The sequence below is a fragment of the Sebastes umbrosus genome, chromosome 20 (genome assembly GCF_015220745.1).
Source record: "Sebastes umbrosus isolate fSebUmb1 chromosome 20, fSebUmb1.pri, whole genome shotgun sequence".
In the NCBI taxonomy this organism is placed as follows: Eukaryota; Metazoa; Chordata; class Actinopteri; order Perciformes; family Sebastidae; genus Sebastes; species Sebastes umbrosus.
The window spans coordinates 1,579,033-1,602,328 of record NC_051288.1 but is presented as its reverse complement, the minus strand read 5'-3'; the positions used below and the strand labels follow the sequence as shown (position 1 = coordinate 1,602,328).

At 43.1% G+C, this 23,296-nt stretch overlaps 1 protein-coding gene and 1 long non-coding RNA gene across 2 annotated transcripts in view; one reads left to right on the top strand and one right to left on the bottom strand.

Moving 5' to 3' along the window:
- The window catches only part of dnah9 (dynein, axonemal, heavy chain 9), a 179,667-nt gene that overhangs the window by 75,631 nt on the left and 80,740 nt on the right, over positions 1-23,296 (bottom strand). Inside the window, 8 exon segments of the mRNA XM_037754464.1 lie at positions 4,679-4,912; positions 5,171-5,332; positions 8,592-8,734; positions 10,016-10,139; positions 10,471-10,633; positions 13,507-13,703; positions 14,737-14,898; positions 22,205-22,444. Of these exon segments, the coding sequence (XP_037610392.1) occupies positions 4,679-4,912; positions 5,171-5,332; positions 8,592-8,734; positions 10,016-10,139; positions 10,471-10,633; positions 13,507-13,703; positions 14,737-14,898; positions 22,205-22,444 (1,425 nt within the window).
- LOC119479176 lies at positions 1,795-17,705 on the top strand. The gene is made up of 3 exons (XR_005204629.1): positions 1,795-1,808; positions 12,469-12,472; positions 17,490-17,705. It is a non-coding gene; the product is annotated as an uncharacterized LOC119479176 (long non-coding RNA).

Sequence of the window (23,296 nt, the reverse complement as noted above, 5' to 3'; positions counted from 1 at the left end):
ATCCACGTGTGTGACGAATGGACTCGTGTTGACTGAGTATAAAAGAGACAAAGGCTGTATTCAAATCCGCCTACTACATACCACTGAGGAACGCAGTATACGGTACATACTGCGTTCCTCAGTAGTATGCAGTATGCAACGGTTAAATCAATGTATTTAGCAGTATGCTAGACCAGGCTTTAGAATTTAAACAAGCTCTTAAAGCACTGGACAAAAAAAACAAACTCGTACCACTATTACAATAGTATCGAAAAATACAACTTTGATTTAGTTGTTTATGTTCTGCTTGTTTACTTTATAAGATACTGCAGGTTTAAACTATTTATTCTAACAGCTCATAGTGAAGTCAGACAAACAGGATCATCAACGAGGGGAGACGGGAAATATAAAACATTGATCCACAACATTTACTCAAACTGCTTTTTTTCAGTTATAGCAACTAAACAGAGGACTGATCTCCCTCCAGATATTAGAGTCATGTGTTGTCTCAGCAGGAATCTCTCTGAACCATCAGAGGCTGCATATTCCCACCATTCTCACTGGCCGGCTCTCCAGCGAGCTACGCCCGCAAGCGATTGTGGAACATCTCAACTCCAAAAAGGCGGATAATCACAGGTTCCTGTTAATTTATAATGGACATCTGTGTTGTGATATACAAACAAACTATCCGTTAACAAGGAACTAAAAGCCTCTCGTCTACAGACCGATCTCTAGAGAGCTCCAGTCAGCTCATAGCGGTCTCTGAGCGTGACCGCCCGGCTTGCTGGCAGCGACTCCGGCAGGCCCTAGCTAGCTGTCACGGCAGTCTGTGGAGCTTCTAAACTCCGACAACGGTGGAACAAATGCTCCATTCGCCATCTAATATCGTAAAACTGTCAATATCGAAATCTACACAGTTGATTTCTCGCCTCAAAAATGTTCAGAAGTGAATTTAGTGATGAAATAGCTACAAAAAATGTAAAAAAAAACAAGCTGCTGTTACCGTAGCCTGTAGAGGTCCAGCGCTTTGCATTGTGGGATACAGTAGGCGAGGTAGACTGCATACTGGAGATTTTTTCCAAATCATTACGACATCCGGGTATTTTTGGCATACTGTAGCTTTTGTTCGCATACTACATACTACATACTACATACTACATACTACATTTTTGGCCAAATCAGTACGTACTACTAGTATAGTATGAGGTTTATAATACAGCCAATGAGACATGTGGCTGTGTGTGTGTTTAAAGGGAAGATGTCAAATGTCTCCAGTTATCATATTATTATATTATATTATATTATATTATATTATATTATATCATAATATATTTTATTTTATTATATTATATTATATTATCCTTTTCATTTTTCTTTCACTTAATGCCAAAAGCAGTCAGGGAGCAGCTGATCTTGGTTAGAGATGAGGTTGGAGCAACTCTATTTAAATACCACTCTGGTGATACTACTATTAATACTACTATTACTACTAGTATTACTACTACTACTTTTACTTCTTCTAATTTAGCTTTTAATACTGCTACTATTACTATAACTGCAACTACTTGTAAGTAACTATTACTACTTGTACTACTAGTAGTATTACTGGTACTGCTACTACTACTATTACTAGTATAGCTGCTACTAATATAACTACTACTATATCAGGCTATATAAATCAATTGACTTGACTACTACTATTACTATAACTGCTACTACTTTTATCAGTACTACTACTACTAATATTTCTAAAACTGCTATTATTACTATGACTATTGGTATTAGTAACTGCACTACTACAACTACTACAAATACTACATTGTCACAAAGTGTGAGGCAGGTGCATGTGTGCGTTTATGAGATGGTGAGTGGGCATGCGCTGTGATGCACTGAATCCACACACACACACACACACACACGCACACACACACACACATCACATCACAAGATTGGAGCATCGAAAGGTAGGACACAACCTCCATAAAATTAAAGAGGACAAAAACATGGAACTAATGTGTCCTCTGGGGAGCAGATGACTCATACACTTATACAGCATCTCCTACAACCCCCACCCCACCCCAACACACACACACACACACACACACACACACTCAGAGATCCTTTTATTTATCATGACCACAGCAGCCCCCGGTGGGCCACGGATTCTCTGGCACAGAATGTTAAATAACAGTACTTATAGTAGAGCGACCATCAGAGTGGATGCACTAACACAGGGTGCATTAATGGTGGCTTGCTGCTGTAAATGGTGTGCTCTCTAATTAGAAGGCTTCTCAATTACCATACAGCCATATATATGTGTGTGTGTGTGTGTGTGTTGGCTCATTCATACAGTCGACAGGCCAAGGGAAACAAAAACACAGGACACTGTGTGGCTTTCATTCCATTGATGTCACCTATATGTAAGGAGTGTTTCTGCATGTGTGTGATTTTGTGCGGGTGGGTAGGAGTGGGCATGTTTATGTAAAGCAGAGGAGATGCACAGTATGCAGGGCTGAGATTATGTGTGTGGGGTTTTACATTCACTTACACAGTGTCGTAGAGCCACTATAATTAGCACTGCTTTACACATACACACCTTGTGTTGCATTATTCATATACCGTACCTCTCTTCTGCAAAGGTGTGGACATGGTAAACATGTTACCAAATGGATCCAGGTGTAGATATTTAGATGGAAACTTCAAATGATGATCAAATAAATATTTCTCATGACAAAATAAAGAAAGAAGAGAAAGTCAACCAAGTATGTTTTTCTACTCTATGTATCGCTTAGTGAGGGGAGTGGCTGTATCATGGCATCAAGCAAGGACACCACTGCCCTACTACTAACTCTACTGCTGTCACTACTACTAACTCTACTGCTGTTACTACTACTAACTCTACTGCTGTCACTACTACTAACTCTACTGCTGCTACTACTGCTCACTCTACTGCTGCTACTACTACTAACTCTACTGCTGTCACTACTACTAACTCTACTGCTGCTACTACTACTAACTCTACTGCTGTTACTACTACTAACTCTACTGCTGTTACTACTACTAACTCTACTGCTGTTACTACTACTAACTCTACTGCTGCTACTACTACTAACTCTACTGCTGTTACTACTACTAACTCTACTGCTGTTACTACTACTAACTCTACTGCTGTTACTACTACTAACTCTACTGCTGTTACTACTACTAACTCTACTACTGTTATAATTACTAACTCTACTGCTGTTACTACTACTAACTCTACTACTGTTATAACTACTAACTCTACTGCTGTTACTACTACTAACTCTACTACTATAACTACTACTAACTCTACTGCTGCTACTACTACTAACTCTACTGCTGTTACTACTACTAACTCTACTGCTGTTACTACTACTACCTCTACTACTATAACTACTACTAACTCTACTGCTGTTACTACTACTAACTATACTGCTGTTACTACTACTAACTCTACTACTGTTATAACTACTAACTCTACTGCTGTTACTACTACTAACTATACTGCTGTTACTACTACTAACTCTACTACTGTTATAACTACTAACTCTACTGCTGTTACTACTACTAACTCTACTACTGTTATAACTACTAACTCTACTGCTGTTACTACTACTACCTCTACTACTACTACTACCTCTACTGCTGTTACTACTACTACCTCTACTACTATAACTACTACTAACTCTACTGCTGTTACTACTACTACCTCTACTACTGTTATAACTACTAACTATACTGCTGTTACTACTACTAACTCTACTACTGTTATAACTACTAACTCTACTGCTGTTACTACTACTAACTATACTGCTGTTACTACTACTAACTCTACTACTGTTATAACTACTAACTCTACTGCTGTTACTACTACTAACTCTACTACTGTTATAACTACTAACTCTACTGCTGTTACTACTACTACCTCTACTACTATAACTACTACTAACTCTACTGCTGTTACTACTACTACCTCTACTACTATAACTACTACTAACTCTTCTAACTCGTGGAGGAGGAGCCAACTTTGAATGCCATGTGTTTACAAACAGCAACCGACCACTGTTAAATATTATACCTTTTAATATATTACTGAATAATCTAAATGTTTCATTCTAAAACAAGATGTCAACCATTAAACAAACAGCTGACACCTACAGTGAAAACTGCAGTGGTTCTCTTTAGTTGGTGCCTTTGCTTTTCATTCTAATGGTGACCAATTTACACCTGTGCTGTCAGGTGGAGGACATTCATTACCTGGTATGATAGAATACCAGCAGTGCTCAGGGTCCCAATGAACAGAGATGCAACCACTGTATGACTGACAGTGTGGCTATTTTTCAAACTATCTTATTCTCATAACTGTGGCTATTCTGGGTCACACTAACTTTGCAATCTCCACCTCTGTTTTAGAGATTATAACATCACATCACATTAATAACTTGGAGTAGAAGTCCCTTAAGTGCTTAACAAAAACTGTGAACTGTGTGGTGAGATTATTTTGTAAACTGCAAAAGTCGTGGGAATTCTGGGATGTGAATATGGGAAGAATGAACAATAAATAGATTTGCAAATTACAAATGGAGCCTAGTTATCCAGTAATCATCTTGCAACCCCTGAAGTCATCTAACATCTTGTATGAAATCTGGGGTTTGAAATGGATGCTTGTGGGCTGTACCTGAGCCGAGGTGCTGTTGAGCTTCTGCAGGCCATTCTCCAGCCGCTCCATCTTGGTGGTGAGGTCTTTGCTCTTCTGGCCCAGCAGACTGCGATACAGCTTGATCTGCTCCAGGAAAGACTTGGGCGTGGTGTAATTGTAGCGCCGCTCGTTGGCCAGGTACTCCTTGGACGTCTGATTGACGCTCATGTGGACGTATGCCATGAATTTACTGACTGACTCCTTCACTTGATGCTGCAAGAGTCATAAAATTACAGAACCGGTTACTTCACATTAAGAGAAGACGACTGTGCAGATTTGTCTGGAAAGCAATATTTCCTGAGGCTCGGGCTCCGAATTACATTTTCGGGGCCTCTGGTCTGCTTTTGAAATTAATATCACATTCGTTGTGTCACGGTGCCTGACATTTGAAATGATATTTTCGGAGTGCGAACATAATTTTTGTGGGTGGCTTCATCCCTGTGTGTATATTAAAGTATGAGCTGTTCTCACTTCAATATTCTCCACCTCCTGGAGGAACTTGAAGCTGACCGACTCCAGCGCCTCTTGTGGCCACTCGTGGAACCAGTCGATCGCTGTGCAGTTTACCACTGCAGGGAACTTCCTGCCGCGAACCCTCAGTTTACTACCCACTGGAGAGAAACACAGAGCCACCTGCAATACAAGCACACACACACAGACAGACACTCTCATCAAGGTCAAACAGAGTTGATACAGCAGCCAGATCATAGTCATTTTCTTTCTCTGTGAGTACAACTGGAGTCAGTCACACTGAGAAAAGAAAGGCAGGGGATCCCTGCTCTGATTAGCACTTCTTCGTGGTCAAAAGGGGGGAATGGAAAACTGTGAATTAATTATTTGCAGCTACATCATTAAGCAAATAAGTGTGTTGAGCTGTGGGCTGAACAGCTGGCTTGTTGAGAAGCTCAGGCAGATGCTCGACGCCATTAGAAACAAACATGCAGAAGGCACACCCAAAGACACTACGGATGATAATCAAGAGAAAGAAGTAGCTGCTTACTCATCTCACATTTCCTGTGACAATGGCTTCACACGCTGAAGCTTCACCGAGCTGCTCTCATCCGGAGGAACACTACATGTATCACAGCATTCATTGTATTCAACGTGCATCTCAACCAGCTTGTCTGCAATGTTTTTTTGCCAGTGACCCCTTTGTATAAAGCCATGTCTACATGTGACGTCTTCTCATCGGTTAAAGGTCCCATATTGTAAAAGTGAGATTTTCATGTCTTTTATATAGTAAAGCAGGTTTAAGAGCGAAATAAATACTGTGAAACTATCAAAACGCTCAATATACGGACAAATACACACAGCCCGTATTAAAAAATTGTGCGTTTGAAACAAGCTGTTAGGATTTCTGTCCATTTGTGATGTCACAAATATACAATATATAGACCATTACATGGTTTTAAACATAAACATTCTGAATGTGTCCCAGTTTATTTCCTGTTGCTGATGTGGGACCTTTAACCTGTCTCAATTATTTTGTGAATATTTGAATAAAGGCACTTTTATTTGGGAATGTGTGTCTTTTAAAGGGACTATTTGTAACTTTCAGAAATGCTTCTTAACAGCGACACCTGTGGCCGTGAAATCAACGAAAGTCAGCGTCGGGCTCGGGCTTGCTCGCTCTAAATATACCTGAACGAGCATCGCTCAAAACAGTGAGGCGACACAAGTCAGCTAAAACCACAATATCACTCTATATTTCAGCTGCTTGGCAGTAATGTTAGCTGACCAGACGAAGGTCTCTCCATGAACATGATTTAGATCTGATCCTAGTGTTGGCTTTTCCTGCCTAAGTGCAGGCTGAAGCAGCGGGGCTCTGCAGCGTGTCTCCCTGCTCTCTCCGCCCGCAGCCGGAGAGAGCAGAGGAGACACCGGCACCCGGTCGGTAACGAGAGGGTAACGTAACTCTCTGAAGAGCTCCGTCGCTTCACAAGACACGGGAAAGCTCTGTTGGTCTGGAGGAACTGCAGCATTTATTTCTGCACAAACGTACCCTGTGCATTCACTAGATATTCTCAGAGCTAAACTAACTCTTCTGCAGTGTGTAGTGAGCGCGCGTTCACGTCTAGAGGTGGAGCGAGACAGCGAGGACGCGCGCGCATTCTGAGTGAAGGAGAGCAGGCAGCGGAGACGAGACTCCAGCCACACGCGAGCGCGCATATGCGAACGCGCATGTGTGGTGACCCGCTACATTTATACGCTTAAAAAGTTACAAACAGTCCCTTTAAAGGCGACACCAACTGAGGTAATAAAGGTCCTAAAACCAGATTTTTACACAAATATATATTCGGCTCCTCTGCAAGAAAGGTACCCCAGATAATGCAGAACCCATCTTGAGGATTTGGGTCCAAATAATTGAATCATCCCCAACCAACACACAGGTAGAGTGTGGGGCTTTGGCTTCGTCCAAAATCGCATACCGTGCACTCCATACTCATACCATCGTTCAACATACTTTTGTGTGAATAAACAGTAGTACGTATCTTTTCAGACGCACTGAGCAGTAATGTATGTCGTCACTTCCTGAGAGCCTCCTTGCCGGTTGGAGATGTGTAACCATGGTAACCCGTGCCAACCCCATGTGACCAAAACATTGGTTTGTGATAATCAAAGTCTGAATTAATTTAAAATGTATATTTACACCTAGCAAAATGAAATCTTATACTTTACGCTTACACTTAAATTAAAGTGTTATTGATGTTACAGAGCTGTCCGTCAACGTCCGTTATGAACGTTGTCGCCACTACCGCATTGCACTGTGGGATATTTATGCTGCCGTAGTGTCCAGCGTTGCATACTGTAATATTTCACCAGAAATACTATGCAATTCACGTACTATTAGTTTCATACTAAGGTTTCTGACATATTAACATATCTCACATACTGTTTTAGCGTAATAAATAGCACGTTAAAGTGGAATTTCGGACGCAACCTTTGTCTGGGGCCCTGGAGCATGCCTAGTTGTGAGCAGTTCATGATTGAATGAATGATTTCTCATTAGAACAACTTTTAAAGGCCTGAAGAGTTAAAAAAAAAAATGCATTTTTTTACAAGAAAAAGGCAAAGAAGAAATAGGAAATAAATATAATTTTGTGTGGCCAATTTTCTTTTGTCATTTCCTATCCAGTAATCATCTTGCAACCCCTGTAGTCATCTAACATCAGCCAGGTTGCGAACCACTGGTCCAAACCAAAATCTGCTCCCAGGTCTGATTGTAATAATGATTTGGCTCAGGATTTAAACTGGTGCTCACAATGCAGAGTTAGTCCTGAATCAGATTACCAACATTAGCCTTCCCATCCAGACAGCCAAACAGTTAGAAATGCACTCTTTACAAGCCCGTGCTCATGGGATTGCCTTCCCAATTTATTCACTCTCCAACCCAGGGAGGCTTGAGCTGGGAGCGAGGCGGGGGTGGAGGATGTGGGTGGGTGGTGGTGGTGGTGCACGCTGTAATAATGACAGGATAAGCAACCCCCCCTGGAATCCCTCTCTCCCCAGGGGGAACAAAGCGGCTACACGTCGGTGAAATTATCTGCAGCTAAACGGCGGCTTTTCTGCTCATGTCGGTGATTTATAATGACGTCCACTGCCTCCAAAAGCATTCAAATTCATCTGAAAATGTCAGGACGGAAAATTGTCTGGGGAACGGCTTCATCATAAAGCCAGATGTTTATCCAAGTATGAGGGTGTTTTTATTTTGGAATGGTCAATTAGAGTGTGAGGCGGCATGCTATTGCCATATTAAGAGGAGGTTACAGATGAGATTCATGGCAAACTTTCCCCCCTAAGGAAAGCCCCTGACAGCAACTTTCTCTGGATGATTAGTAGTGAAATGCAGAACACACAAAGCTGTACTTGTCTGACTATCTGACTCGCTCACCTTGAGCTGTCTGCGAACCCGGTCGATGAAGAACTTCCAGCAGTTTTCCCTTGTATCCATCAATCCCGAGCTGCGGACCTCTGGCCTCACGCTGCCAATGATGTTCTCCACCTCGTCGTCTGGGAACAGGTCAGGAATCTCTCCTTGAATGAATAAAATCACACACGTTACCACTGGTGAAAGAAACTTGTGGGAAGCAGTCGCTGTGATTTGTTTCTGTTGGAGAACTAAAACTTGTGCGAGAACTTTCCAGAACTTTCTTATCTTCTTAGGATCTGAACTGACACTGAGGCTCGTTTATCAAATGTTGGTGTGTGAATAGAGGTGGTGGCAGCAGGAGTTCATACAGAGGGCTTATGCTAATGCAGAGATCTGCTTTAAGTCACAGCCTCACGAGAGGAACGGAGCAAGGACTGTCTACACAGAGGGGCCTATACAGCACCTGAAAATCAGTCACTATTTGAATTTGAAATTAGGGGTAGATTTCTCCCTACTGGAGCTGTTGCCCCCGCGACCTGACCCCGGATAAGCAGTTGAAGATGGATGGAGTAGATTTCTAAAATTGTTGTACTGGCATCTGTTGGTATACGCCATTCTTTCCAGTGCTATACAATATTATATAGTATAGGGATGCACCGATACCGATGCCAGTATCGGGTATCGGGTCTGATACTGTGATAATTTACTCGTACTCGCAAAACAGCTCCGATACAACAGCACCGATACCACTTTACGGCAGCGTGACGTTAACCTCTCGTCACCATCTTTCGGGTCCTCACGCTGGGCCGGGATCCCACCTCAGCTAGCACGCGTCGGCCCTCACTTTCATTGCGTCACTGGGTTTTGCTTGCACGCTCTGACTCACGCGTGCGTTAGACTCCTTGGTCCGTATTTCAAGATGCGTCAGGTGGGTTGACGACATCGCCGCAGACCCCTGGTGCTTTTACGTGGGCACGACGCAGTTGGCCGCACTGAGGATAGTCCGCCCCGGTCGACAGTTGCAGGGGGCCCCAGCTGAGGAGTCCCGTATGCGGGCCTGCCGTGTGTTGCTCACACCCTCCAGCTGGCTGTTAACGAGGGTCTTTTGGCACAGAGAAGTACTCGTATCGGTACTCGGTATCGGTGAGTACCCAAATGTAAGTACTTGAACTCGGTCTGAAAAAAAGTGGTATTGGTGCATCCCTAATATAGTACATTCATTTTTGCATACTAACTGCCAAACTACTGCACTGCCAACATTAGTAGGCTGTATTGAGGATAATTCTATATTCATATTTCAAATGTAGAGTATAAAAATCTAGATGTGAATCCAGCACTTGCTTGTAGAAATGGCATCGTGGTGGTTTGTTGCTGTGGTAAAGCAGCAAAAAGCATTTCTCTCTTGCAAAACATGACACACAGTAATTAGCGAAGCCTGCTGTTACCCAGTGCCAACAGATCGTTGACCAGAACGAGGAACTTCTCGTCTGCCACTTGGGCGTCAGTCATTAGGAACACGGTGCCAATATTCTTCACGCCAGCTTTGATGTAGAGGGACGCCAGGTCACTCTGGGTTGACGGGGACAGAGTAAGACATGGAGTGGGAGAGTGACACACATAATGAGATTGGGCTGTGAGAGGGCTAAACATGTGTTATTTTGCAGTGATACGTGCCTGAGACCTGAATCACTGTGTGGATACTGTGTGGATTAGCAGCACTGTGTTTACATACTGTAGGGATTATGTCTATATTTCACACAGAGACACCTCTATGTTTAAATTTAAACCTCACCTGGCTGTAGGAAACCTCTTAATACTTAATATGTGACTAATTGAGTGATTCAGATGGATGTTTTTTTGCAGTGCGGTATGTGTCTTTGCAATGTAATCCTCGTCAAACCTTGAGGTCGGCGATACTGTATCCTTTTCTCAAGGTGATCTGGAAAACCTCCAGATTGGAGATGAAGGCGGCCAGTCGGGTCAGACTCTGCTTGCCGCTGCCGCCCACTCCGACCAACAGCGCATTCCCGCGCGGAGACTCCAGGATTCGGTTTATCCGGCAGCTACGTGAGGAGGTGAAGACAGTCGGGGGAGGGAGAGGTGTGAGGGAGGAATCAAGAGGAAGGGTGAGACACCGTCAAAGGTAGGAGGGAGCCAGTCGGATAAAGACTCTGACTCATAAGACAAACAGCAACAGACAAACAAACAGGTAGTTTCTGTCTCCTCTCTCTGCTTTTCTACTGCTTGTCACCACCACCTTCACCACTCTGTTTCATTCACATGTACCAGCATGAAAAGTATTAAACTTCAGTGTGCTCCTGAGAATCTCTGTGCCTTCAACAAAACAAGATGAGCGCTCCTCTTGTGTCCATGAATAAAATGAATTGACATCATTGTCATTTTGGTTGCTTCATTTGCAATACAACACACTTCAACTAACATTACAACTGCTGTCACTAATTACATACCGACTGACACTTCAACTATTTACAGTGCGTTTACCTCAACTTCCTGTAGCACTTCGACTGGCAATTCAACTGCTTTCATTGCTTACACTTTGATCGACAGTTCAAATGCTTCCATCGCCTAAATTTCGATCGACAGTTCAACTGCTTTCATTGCTTACACTTCAATCGACAGTCCAACTGCTTTCATCGCTTACACTTCAATCAACAATTCAACTGCTTTCAACACTTACACCTCGATCAACAGTTCAACTGCTTTCATTGCCTACACTTCGATCGACAGTTCAACTGCTTTCATCAGTTAAACTTCGATCGATAGTTTAACTGCTTTCATCCCTTACACGTCGATTGACAATGCAACTGCTTTCATTGCTTACATTTCAATCGACAGTTCAACTGCTTTCATCACTTACACTTCGATCGACAGTTTAACAGCTTTCATTGCTTACACTTCGATCGAAAGTTCAACTGCTTTCATCGCCTACACTTTGATCGACAGTTCAACTCCTTTCATTGTTAACACTTTGATCGACAATTCAACTGCTTTCATCATTTACACTTGGATAGACAGTTCAAATGCTTTCATCGCTTACACTTCGATTGACAGTTAAACTGCTTTCATCCCTTACACTTCGATCGACAGTTCAACTGCTCTCAGTGCTCACAAGTCAACTAACATTTCAATTGCTTTCACTGTTTAGACATTGATCAACACCGCTTTCATCTCTTATGCCTCAGTTGACAGTTTAAGTGCTTTCAGCTTGTACGCTTCAAATGACAATTCCACTACATTCAGCGCTTACATTTATTCACCTTAACTTTCTGTAGCACTTCAGCTGAAATTTCAGTTGCTTTCATTGTTTACAGTTCAGCCGACGTTTCCAACTGCTTTCACCCCTTATGCTTTAAGTGACGCTTCAATCTATTTCACTGCTTACACTTCTTATATTTAATTTGCTTACATGAATTAGACATCGACTGACACTTTAGCTCCTTTCACATTCAGGTGACAGTTTAACTGCTTTCAGCTCATACTCTTCGAATTAATGAATTCAACTATGTTCATTGCTAACATACAAACTGAAAACTTCTTCCCAACTTCCTTAGATTGAAAATTCACTTGCTTTAAGCAATTACACCTCAACTGATTTCTTCTGCTTTCAGCTTACCCCTCAGCTCCACTCAATGCTTCCACTTCAACTGATACTTGAAAACTACTTTGGTGCTGCAACTTCCACTGACACGTCAGCTCCTTTAGGTGCTTTAACTTAAACGGCAACTCCCATACATCTCCATTTAACACCTATAATATTTAGAAGTAACATTTCAAGACTTTTAAACCTATTTTTAGACACTTTAATTTCCTTCAGAAAAGTTTACCTTTATTTGACAAAGGACTGTGTAGAAATGGAGAGAGAGAGAGAGAGAGAGAGAGGGGTATGACATGCAACAAAGATCCCAAAGCCAGAATTGAACCCTGGACGTTGTGGTTATGTGGCGTACCATCTGTAACCACTCAGCTACCACGGCGCACCCGCTGTGTGTCTTTTGTACTTATGTATTAATTATGTTACCCATGAAATGATGAGAACATAAATGCTACTGTATCTGTCTGGTAGATCATTCAGATCCATGCTAACATTTGATTTGATCAAAACATCAGATAGATAAAAGGAGTGACCTTTTAAAAGAAGAGGTCGATGGTGTTTTTTTTTATTATGACGTGGATTCATATATAGAAAACAATAAAGTATTATCTGCTGTAGTCAGGTTTATCTTTAGAATATCAAGCAAGCGCATATTCATGCACAATGCAGGGTTTTTATCTACACACTATATCCCTTCACCTATTGCCTTCTCTCTTACTAAAGGAACTTCAAACCGGCACAATATCTTTGATATGCTTCCATATGCAGTAATTTCACATCACATAAAGCTGGTACACCTTTACATATAGCAGCCCAATGATTTCAGTCATTTTCTTCCCATCATTTGGAATATACTGTATATACTATAACTTTCTTCTAAGAAAAAAGAGTGTTGAGTTTGAATATTTAACCGAGTGTAAACATCGAATAGCTTCAATGAAAAGAGGGAACAAGCTGATACAGAATACGTGATGATGTCAAACAGTGTGCACTGGGGTTGTTTTCCAACTTAAGGGCAATTAAAAGAGAAAAACTGGATGTTTGGGGGGCTAAGAGTCTTTTAGACTGAAGCAAACCTAACCGGTTCTCTGCATTTTTTTCTTAGCTGTCACGATGTATGCTGGATTACTTTTAACAGATTTGCCTGTCGCTGCTTTTGACAGTCTGTAAAATAGAACTGTAAATCCTAAAATACCTGGGACGCCAGTTGAGATCTTTGACAGACAATAAAGGAAGTTACAAAAACACTTTTTTTTTTACTCTTTCTTTACTCCCCCCTCACCACCACCACACAGTCCCCGAGGTTTCAAAACTTCCACTCACATGTGAGCCATGGCGTCCTCAAACAGCACCAGGTTTAGTGTGGCGTTGACCTCGTTGTAGCTGTCCAGCACCTCCAGCAGGGTTTTATTGAGGCTGCTCCAGGACTCTGCAGCCATGTACCTGGCCTCCCCCAGCCCACGGGCAAAGTGGCAGTACAGGTTCATCTCCCTGGTCTGCTCCAGAGTCTCCTCCATGTCCTTGGGAGGGACATGCATACACACACGCACGCACGCACGCACGCACGCACGCACGCACGCACGCACGCACGCACGCACGCACGCACGCACGCACGCACACACACACACACACACACACACACACACACACACACACACACACACACACACACACACACACACACACACACATATTGCAGTGGTAAACATACAGACCCATACCCCTGTCAGCATAACATTACTGATAAGCTTAAACAGTGTGGACAGGGACACAGCTGAATATCACAGCTGTGCAGAGGGTGACCTAGTTCATTTTCACCCTGGCAACTGTTGGGCCCCGAATATTTCACTGGAGAGACTCTGTGTGTGTGCCTCTTAGGGATGCTTGTTTTCTCTGCTAACTTCCACTGGCATAAAGCCGCAGTAGGTGTGATGAAAGGTTTTTTTTCTTTTTGCAAATTCACATGAATATTACTGCAGTCTTCGTCGTCATAGTGTCACTTCCTTACAGTGCAGCAGCCTCTAAAGACGTTCTTGTTTGCATGTAAAAATAGAAGAAAACATGCTGCATATTGCTCTGTGGCACAGGGGCAAAGTGCCCTAAGTTTACACAAGGTGCCAACTCTGAATAATATATTCTGGAGTGGTTAGTATTATTCTATCTCCTTCTCCTTCTCTTTCTGTGGGTGTGTGTACACATATACTTGTCAGGTTCTTCATTGTGGCATGACTAGTGTGCATGTGATAGAGCCAGAGAGGCTAGTGAGGGAGAGCAGTGGACAGAAAACCATTAAAATGTTTTCCAATTTGCCGGGTTGACAGCGCAGACCCTGACAGCCAGACCCCCATACCACACTGATTAATATTCTCTCCAACCCTCTCCTGGCCCTCCGCCCCCCCCACCCCAGCATTCCTCTTTCTCCTCGCTGTGTTGGCCACTGATGTCCAGGTCCAGACACAGAGCAGGCAGCCTAATGATTTTCCCCTCCTCCCCCCCCCCATCCTCCAGCCTCCCGTTCTTGTCTTCTTCTGCTGAACTTTGCAAAACTCTCACCTCGTAGAACTTTTTCACTGTGTCCGCCTGCAGCTTATCAAAGGCCTGGAAGTCCTGCTCCTCCACCAGCTTGTCTCTGTAGACCCGGTCGGACTCGTGCAGATAGATTTTCAGCAGGTCCGGAGGGGCTTTCAGACACTCGGCGGTACAGAAGAGAATGCCCTGGGCAGGGAGGGGAGAGAAGAAGGCTTTAGAGTTTCATTCCAGAGGCTGATTTGTCCCATTTACACCACAACAAGGAGGGAAATACAGCACAGTCACTGTGGCTAAATCAATGGATATTGAGTGGGCAAGCTGTTAGTAGGTGTGTCAGAGAAACTCAGAAAATAATGGCAGCACTTTTCTCTCATCTCGCTGTCTCAGAAGTACTGCTGCATGTGGAGATAAGTTCTGTGGGCAGATGTTGGATGGGAGAATTATGACAAATCAAGCAAAGAGTCTGCATGTGACTGTAATGCTTCCACAGAGCGTTTGTTTTCAAACACGACTAAGGCCGTGTCCGAAATCCCGCCCAATAAACTATACAGTGCACTGTATTTGCTGTCCGCTATGTTATTTGAGTGTCCCAATTCTGGGAGGGAACTCTCTATCCTACAGTATATTCTGGAGAATTCCCACAATGGAATGAAAAAGCGATTGTACACTGAGTAGTACGCTACTTTCTGCTAAAAATCCCGCATTGCGTTACATTTCATACATGTGGAAATGACCACATGACTCTAGCTGTCAGTGATCACGCATCATCCAAGTGTCTGAAATCTCCATTTAGTTCTCACTGCAAAGTAAGCTATGGAGTGTTTCAGACCAAATAAGCCTTTATTGATCTCCAGAGGAGAAACTCAGGTGTTGCAGCAGCACAGGATTGAATAAAAATAGAATCTATAAAAGAGCAATTAGACTCAACATTAAAGCTGCAGTAGGCAGTATATTTTTGGCATCATTGGGCAAAAATCCCATAATAACCTTTCAGCATATTGTAATTCAAGTGTTCTGAGAGAAAACTAGACTTCTGCTCCTCCTCATGGCTCTGTTTTCAGACTTTAGAACATCTAGCCCGTGACGGGAGACTTTGACCAATCACAGGTCATTTCAGAGAAAGAGAGAGAGCGTAAGTATAATACAGCAATATAGAACAGGATATATAATATAATAAGTTATACAGTAGTGTGAGCATAGCATAGTATGATATAATATATAACAAATAATAAAAGTATTCCAGATGTCCCTCTCCCGCAGCAACGTTTCCCAGCTCTTCCTGGGGGACCCCGAGGCCTTCCCAGGCCAGACCAGATATCTAATCTCTCCAGTGTGTTCTGGGTCTACCCCGGGGCCTCTTACCAGTTGGACGTGCCCGTAAAACCTCCAAAGGTTATCATTAATAATACTATTAAACAATATAATAAATACTACATGTGGGCTGCACGGTGGTGCAGTAGTTAGCACTGTTTCCTCACAGCAAGAAGGTCACAGGTTCAAACCCGGCATGGGGTCCTTCTATGTGGAGTTTGCATGTTCTCCCAGTGTTGACCAATCAGTGGTCTGCAGTGTTTTAACTCCACTGCGAACAAGGTGTTACCAAAAAGGTACTAACCACAACTTGTGTCAATGGAAAATAAAAAAAAAGAATGGCTCAGAGTGAGTCGAGTCAAGTCGGATTGAGTCGAGCCGTGCAGTGGAAATGCAGCCACACCAGCAGCTCTATAAAGGGTTGAGCTAAATGCTAATGTCAGCATGCTAACATGCTGATGTTCACCAGGTCTTACAATGAATTACCAATCAACTGATTGGCACTAAACACAATGTACAGCTGAGGCTGATGGAACTGTCATTAGCTTATCAGGTATAATGAATGTATAAATACCAAACCAAGAACTGGACAATCTGACCTGATGATGGTGCTGATGAAAATTGGGGATCACCAAAGTTATTATAATTACCTCCGCCAAAGCTGAAGGCCAAGGAAGAAGGTTATGTTTTCACCGGCGTTGGTTTGTTGGTTTGTCTGTTAGCAGGATTACTCCAAAAGTCCGCGATGGAGTTGAATGAAATTTTTTGGAGGGGTGAAGTGTGACCAATCCATTAGATTTTGGTGGCAATCCAGATCATGATCCGGCTTTGGGATTTTTTTTTAATAACTCCGCTCAGCCTGTGCAATAACTCCACAGGCTTTAAGACATGCGCAGTGTAACTGATGACGCTCAGTACGTACAGCTGATCTCAACATAAACAACAATACACATGGATGATGGCGCAAGCTGCACAGAGAGGGGGGACAATCGTACTCGGGCAGCTTGGTGGAGGTCTGCGCTCTCCGAGTGCCATTCTAGTTCATCCTGTGGGGATCTTAATGTCTGGGCCAAATTGTACAGCATTCTACCCAATAGTTGTTGAGACATTTCACCAGAAAACAAAAATGTGAACCTCATGGTGGTGCTAGAGAAAAAAGTCAGTAGGCTTCATCCACTCCATTAATGTCTGTAGCAAAATGTGTGCCAATCCATACAGTCGATGTAGAGATATTTCACTGCATGAGTGAAACTTTTCACATGCTGGAGATGCGACATTAAATTGTCAGGGGTAGGCTTGCCGCAGTAGTCCTGTTACTGGTGTTACATGATGGTCGGGCACGCACCGATAACATTACTTGCCCAGCACTCCCATCGTCATTTTGCTTTTTTTTTTATAGAAATAAAACCCATTTCGTTCCTTTTGGCGTATCAGCGCCGTGTTATTAACACAAAGTCGGATGCCAGATGCTACAAACTGACAGTGGAAGTGTCTGCTCCGTACGGAGTCTCAGCTCAGAGCAGCAGGAGTCAGATTTCATACACGGGACGAGAGAGAGTTGACAGGCAGGACGATGGCGGAGGATTTGGTGTCAAAGCGAAAAGCAAAAGCGTCTGTTTGGCAGTATTCTGTATCTAAACCCAACGCTATAAGGGGACCATAATGTTGATGAGACAATCGCCGCGAGGAGGACAGAGTGGTCACAGTCTGTGTGCAGCGGCTGAATCAAATTTCATGGCAACCCATCCTGTAGTTGTTGAGAATTCAGTGGTGATCTGACTGACTGTCCAACATTAGCCTCCATAAAGCGACGCAGCTAGCATGGCTGAAAATATGTGTTTTTCTGTTTCTAATTCATACTTCTCTTCATGCTCTGTTAAAAAAAAGCCGAAATTAAAACAGAAAATCACGACTATGAGCAGATGAGTGTTTAGTGGATGATAGATGATGAATGTGTCTCTAGAGGAGGCCTGTGTGACGTGTTGGCTTTCCCACAGGGCTGTTCATTACGCAGTCAGGCGCAACTCTACGCAATCTAGGTGCCTCATAACAGGTGCCGTATAGGATGAAGAAGAGGGACAAAGAGGCGCCCGGGCACTGTTTGTTCCCCTCTGCACACTGTCACCCAGGAGGCAGAGGCAAGCAGATGTTGTGTGTTTCCAGCCCCAGAAGTTATTCCAATCAACAGAACCATCTCTGGGGGTAAAGTCAGCTGAATCTGATCCGCCTTCATATCTGAGTCTGCTGAATGTGACAATTGGCTGCTAAATCCACTGTGTAATGGTGCAGATGGGTGGTGTGCCTGTGTGTATGTGTGTGTGTATTTGTGTACTGAAGATTCAAACTGAGCCAGAATTATTGCCGCTACTCTAGGTCTACAAAAGCCAAGATGTTTTCCAGAGTATGTGTGAACGCTCTAATCCTTTGACTTTTAATAGATCTGTCTTTTTCTACGTTTCATTGCTTAATGGTGTCAATCATAACACTCCACATTTATTGTGTAAAAGTGTGCCTGAGAAAAACAAAACACCATATGGCAACTCTATATAACAGTCCTACTCGCAGGCGTAGCAATCGAACAAACGGCACAGCGCTAACAAACTGAACTTTGTTTTCCTTCTATCCAGCCAACTTTGGCAGACTATCTCATCCTCCCTGTCCCTGATCTTTCATTGCTTTGCTCAACACAGAGGAGAGGGATTACAGAGAGTTCTGGGTGTCGGCATGTATCTGTCTGTCTGTGGGGCCGTCTGCAGCGGGCACACTTTCCTCGTAGCCTGACAGATGCTCTGAGCCCCGAACAATGCTTCCCTTGCTAACAAATGCACCCAGCTGACTATCCACGGAACATCATACGGACATATTGTGCAGTCAGTACAGTTCGGCTTCAGAGTCTCTCTTCACCGCAGGTCTCATGTACTCTCTTTTCTTTCTCTTTTCCTTGTCTGTGTCCTCCGCTTTTACCGCGTCCATCTTTCCCTCGTCTCCTCCCCTCGCCTCTCGAGCTTCGAGGAGCTCATTTAGGCTGATGTGGGGAAGACAGGCCCTCGGATATGCCCGCTGGTCATGGCAGAACATTGGCAAACGGAGCTCTTTGACAATGCTCCCAGTCGGATGCCAAACTGTTTGTCTTGCCCTATGAGTGGAATTTGGCTTTATGATTTAAGATTTATGGAGACAGAAGAAGGAGAAAGACACAGTACTGCAACAAAGTAAGTGGTAAGGGACGAAGTAGTGGAGAAAAAAGTTGGTAAGAAAAGAGATTTTCTGGCATTAGCTCCTACTTACTATTCAACAAAAACCTAGAAGAGAGAATTTTGGCAGTAACAGTACTCTCGTAAAGATGCAACCTCACATTTAAAAACACCTTTGCACGGGGTGTTGCAAGTTCACACAGAGTCTCTGAGCTGTTTTCTGGCTCATTAGAGTTGATCATAATGAGACGGTTTGCCTTTGGCTCCATCTCACCAGTTCCAAAGTTTAAAAAACCCCCAAAGTGAATCACAAAAGGAAGGTCCCAATTATTTCAGCTGAGGCAAATGTCTGATACGTCAAGGCAGAAAACACTGAGTGACAACCATTTAGGCCTCATGCTCGAAATTAGAGGAAGTGTTTGTACTGTCTCGCCGATGCTTTCCCACTTCTGAAGGTGCAAAAGCACAAAGGTATACGGTGGGGGAATTAGAGCTGAGGCAGAGCTGCGAGCTGCGAGGCTGCTCACCTCTTCCCAGCTGTCCTACGGTGTTAGAGCCACGAGCTGAATAAGTTAAGGAGAAAAACTTCAAACAAGCTCCAGGACCTCCTGTCTGGCTTTCTTTCTTTTCTCTCTATGGGTGGAGAGAGGAACAGAGAGAAGGCTTTGACAATGTTTCCTCTCTGTGGTTATCGGACGTCCAGTCAAGCTATGCAGAACCTCCCCCCCCCCCCAAAACAAAAACTAAGACGGAGTGGCCTCGTCAAACACTGGCTTCAAACACAAACTTCCTATTGCTTCATGATCAAATGTCTGGAAGGTCAGTCTCAGTAACTATGCTCAATATGACTTAAACGTCCACTCCACTGGAGAGACAAAAACATGGCGGCAGATACAATCATCAGATCTGTGTGGAGCAATGACGAGACAGAAACCTTCCATGAATGTCTCGACCAAATTTCATCACAATCCTTCCGACCGTTGCTCAGATATTTCAGTCCAAACCTCAAAGTTTTCACTTCTCCAGTGAGACGGATCGGTCCCCAGACGATGAATCGTCATGACTTTTCCTGTAATGCCACCGTGAGTATAATGGTGGCATAAGTTGTTTGAAGAATGAAAACAGAGAGCTTGAGAGAAAAGTTCAAACCCTGCTGACTGTCACACCTCAGCACACCTCACCAACCACTGCATAATGTCACAGGTATCCACAGATTCCTGCTATCAGAGGAGGGTTGCAGACACTGTTAAACCATCAGACCACCACTTTGTTTTAAGCTTATAGAGGCTTTAATGATGACATTTTCATCATGTCTTGAAGTTAGTTAGTTTATGAGAAACAGCTTTATTGGTCAGGTATATGTAGTATATACTGGAATAAATATTGAATGATTAATGATACAGGTTGCTTTATATGACCTAGGTGGATATGTACAGTATGTGCATGTATACATGTCAGTTTAATTACTTATTATTTAATTTGATATGGACATCACATTAGAATTAGGACTGTCAATTGATTCAAATATTTAATTGTGATTAATCACATGATTGTTCATAGTTAATCGCGATTAATCACAAATGAATCATACATGTTTTATCTGTTCAAAATGTACCTTAAAGGGAGATTTTGTCAAGTATTTAATCCTCTTATCAACATGGGAGTGGGCAAATATGCTGCTTTATGCAAATGTATGCATATATTTATTATTGTAAATCAATTAACAACACAAAACAATGACAGATATTGTCCAGAAACCCTCACAGGTACTGCATTTAGCATAAAACAATATGCTCCAATCATAACATGTCAAACTGCAGCCCAACAGACAACAACAGCTGTCAGTGTGTCAGTGTGCTGACTTGACTATGACTTGCCCAAAACTGCATGTGATTATCATAAAGGGCATGTCTGTAAAGGGGAGACTCGTGGGTACCCATAGAACCCATTTACATTCACTGATCTGGAGGTCAGAGGTCAAGGGACCCCTTCGAAAATGGCCATGACAGTTTTCCCTCGCTAAAATGTCGCCCAACTTTGTTATATTTAGCCTCCTTCTCGACAAGCTAGCATGACATGGTTGGTAGCAATGGATTCCTTATGTTTTACAGTTTCATATGACATCTGTAGCTTCAATCGAGCCCTAGAACTGAACCTACTAGAGCCTCTGAAAGACAGTAAAGTCAGTCTCAGGGGGTTCATTTGTGCTCCTTCTTCTAGTTGCCTGTCCTCCTGACTGTCTTTCCTGTTGTCAACCTCTGACTGCATATTTGGCACGGCAGGCTTTTATCCTACGACCAACTCCTTTTGCATTACATATAATAATTGTATCCATTGTAATACAAATAAATATTGATTGGTGCAGCTTTAAAAAGGTGAATATGAAACTACACCTATGTGTACCAGTACGGTAAGAACTCGGAGCTGCCTTTGTGAACTCACAGCTGGAATTATGAAATGTGAATTTCCTATAGCTCAGTGGCTTTAAGCATTAATTATACAACGGAGTGAGTTAAATGAGCGAGCCTACCCTCCATGAAACCATCGAGGATTTTGACAGAAATATTGCCCCCAAAGCTTCTCCCCTGACAGCCTTCGCCTTCTGATAGCTATTATATTAATTTAAATACATTAAATCATCACTAACACCCGTGGAAGTGCAAATCCATTCTATTTTCTGTTACACTTATTTCAGACTTATTTCTAGCTCTCAGACCCGGCTCTTAAATCAATAATAATTTAGATGAGAAATTAGTGACAGAAGCCTGGCTCTTTCCACATGGGAAGCAGAGCCGTAGAAACAGAGAGAATCAAGGCAGAGATATCTAGCTCCATGTGTGAAATGGAAGGAGGAGTGATGTGAAAAGGCACACAACTTTCTCAAGGTAACTTCTGACATTGAATTGTGAAAAAGATTAACCTGAGGTCGTTCTCCTAGAATAATGTGTAGATAAATCCTTCTGGCGTATTATCTATCTATGTGTCACCTGGAATATGTTGGAGAGGTCTCGCAGGTTGAAGATATAGTGGAACTTGACTGCAGTGGGGAGGAAGGTGGTGGAGATGCACTGGTGCAGGGCCAAGGCTAACTGGACCAGAGTGGGGCAGCTCTTCTGCAGGGCGGCGCTGAAGCCCTCTCCTCTCAGGTGCTGAGACAGGATGGAGGTGTAGATGGTGCTCAGGGCCTCGGCTCCAGGGAAGGACAGGGCGAAGACAGAGAAGTGGCGCTGGATGGACGGAGATACAGAATAAACAAGGCAACGGTAACCATGTTGTTCCTCACTAATGATGCAGTCAAAACAAGGGTCACCTTGTGGCTTTTTGCAGCAGTAAGAGAGGAGGGACTGTTGCCCATACAATTTGGAGGACAGTTTAGGATGAGCTCAATTTGCTTTTTGGCTGCCAAAGGCTGGAAAATCTATGGCCCTGATGGGATCACATGCAAGAGTTAAAGCTTCAGTAGGCAGTATATTTTTGGCATTATTGGGCAAAAATCCCATAATAACCTTTCAGCATATTGTAATTCAAGTGTTCTGAGAGAAAACTAGACTTCTGCTCCTCCTCATGGCTCTGTTTTCAGACTTTAGAATATCTAGCCTGTGACGGGAGACTTTGACCAATCACAGGTCATTTCAGAGAGAGAGCGTGTTCCTATTGGCTGTGCTCCGGCTGGTGGGCGGCGCTTGGTATTATCTTGACTGATCTCAACATGGCTGCCGGGTCACAAACTTTCTCATTTTACAGCTAAACAGTACACTACAAGATGATTCTGAGAACATCTGAGGAGAGAAATAGACATTACAGTAACAGAATAATGATTCATATTTGATCAGCGCTGTCTAGTTTGACCGTTTGGTCGGAGTTCGGAGTGGCAGACTCCAGATTAGCTCTGATTGGTTGTTTTCCTCCGGTCTGTGAAATCTTGCAGATACCATTAGGAGCACCGGAGGACACAGAGGAACATGATTTTTCATGTCTCATGCACTACTGTCAGGATATAGTAACCGTTTTATAAAAATAACTTCTTTAAATCATATTTGCTCCATTTCTACCCACTGCTGCTTTAACGTGTTATAGTA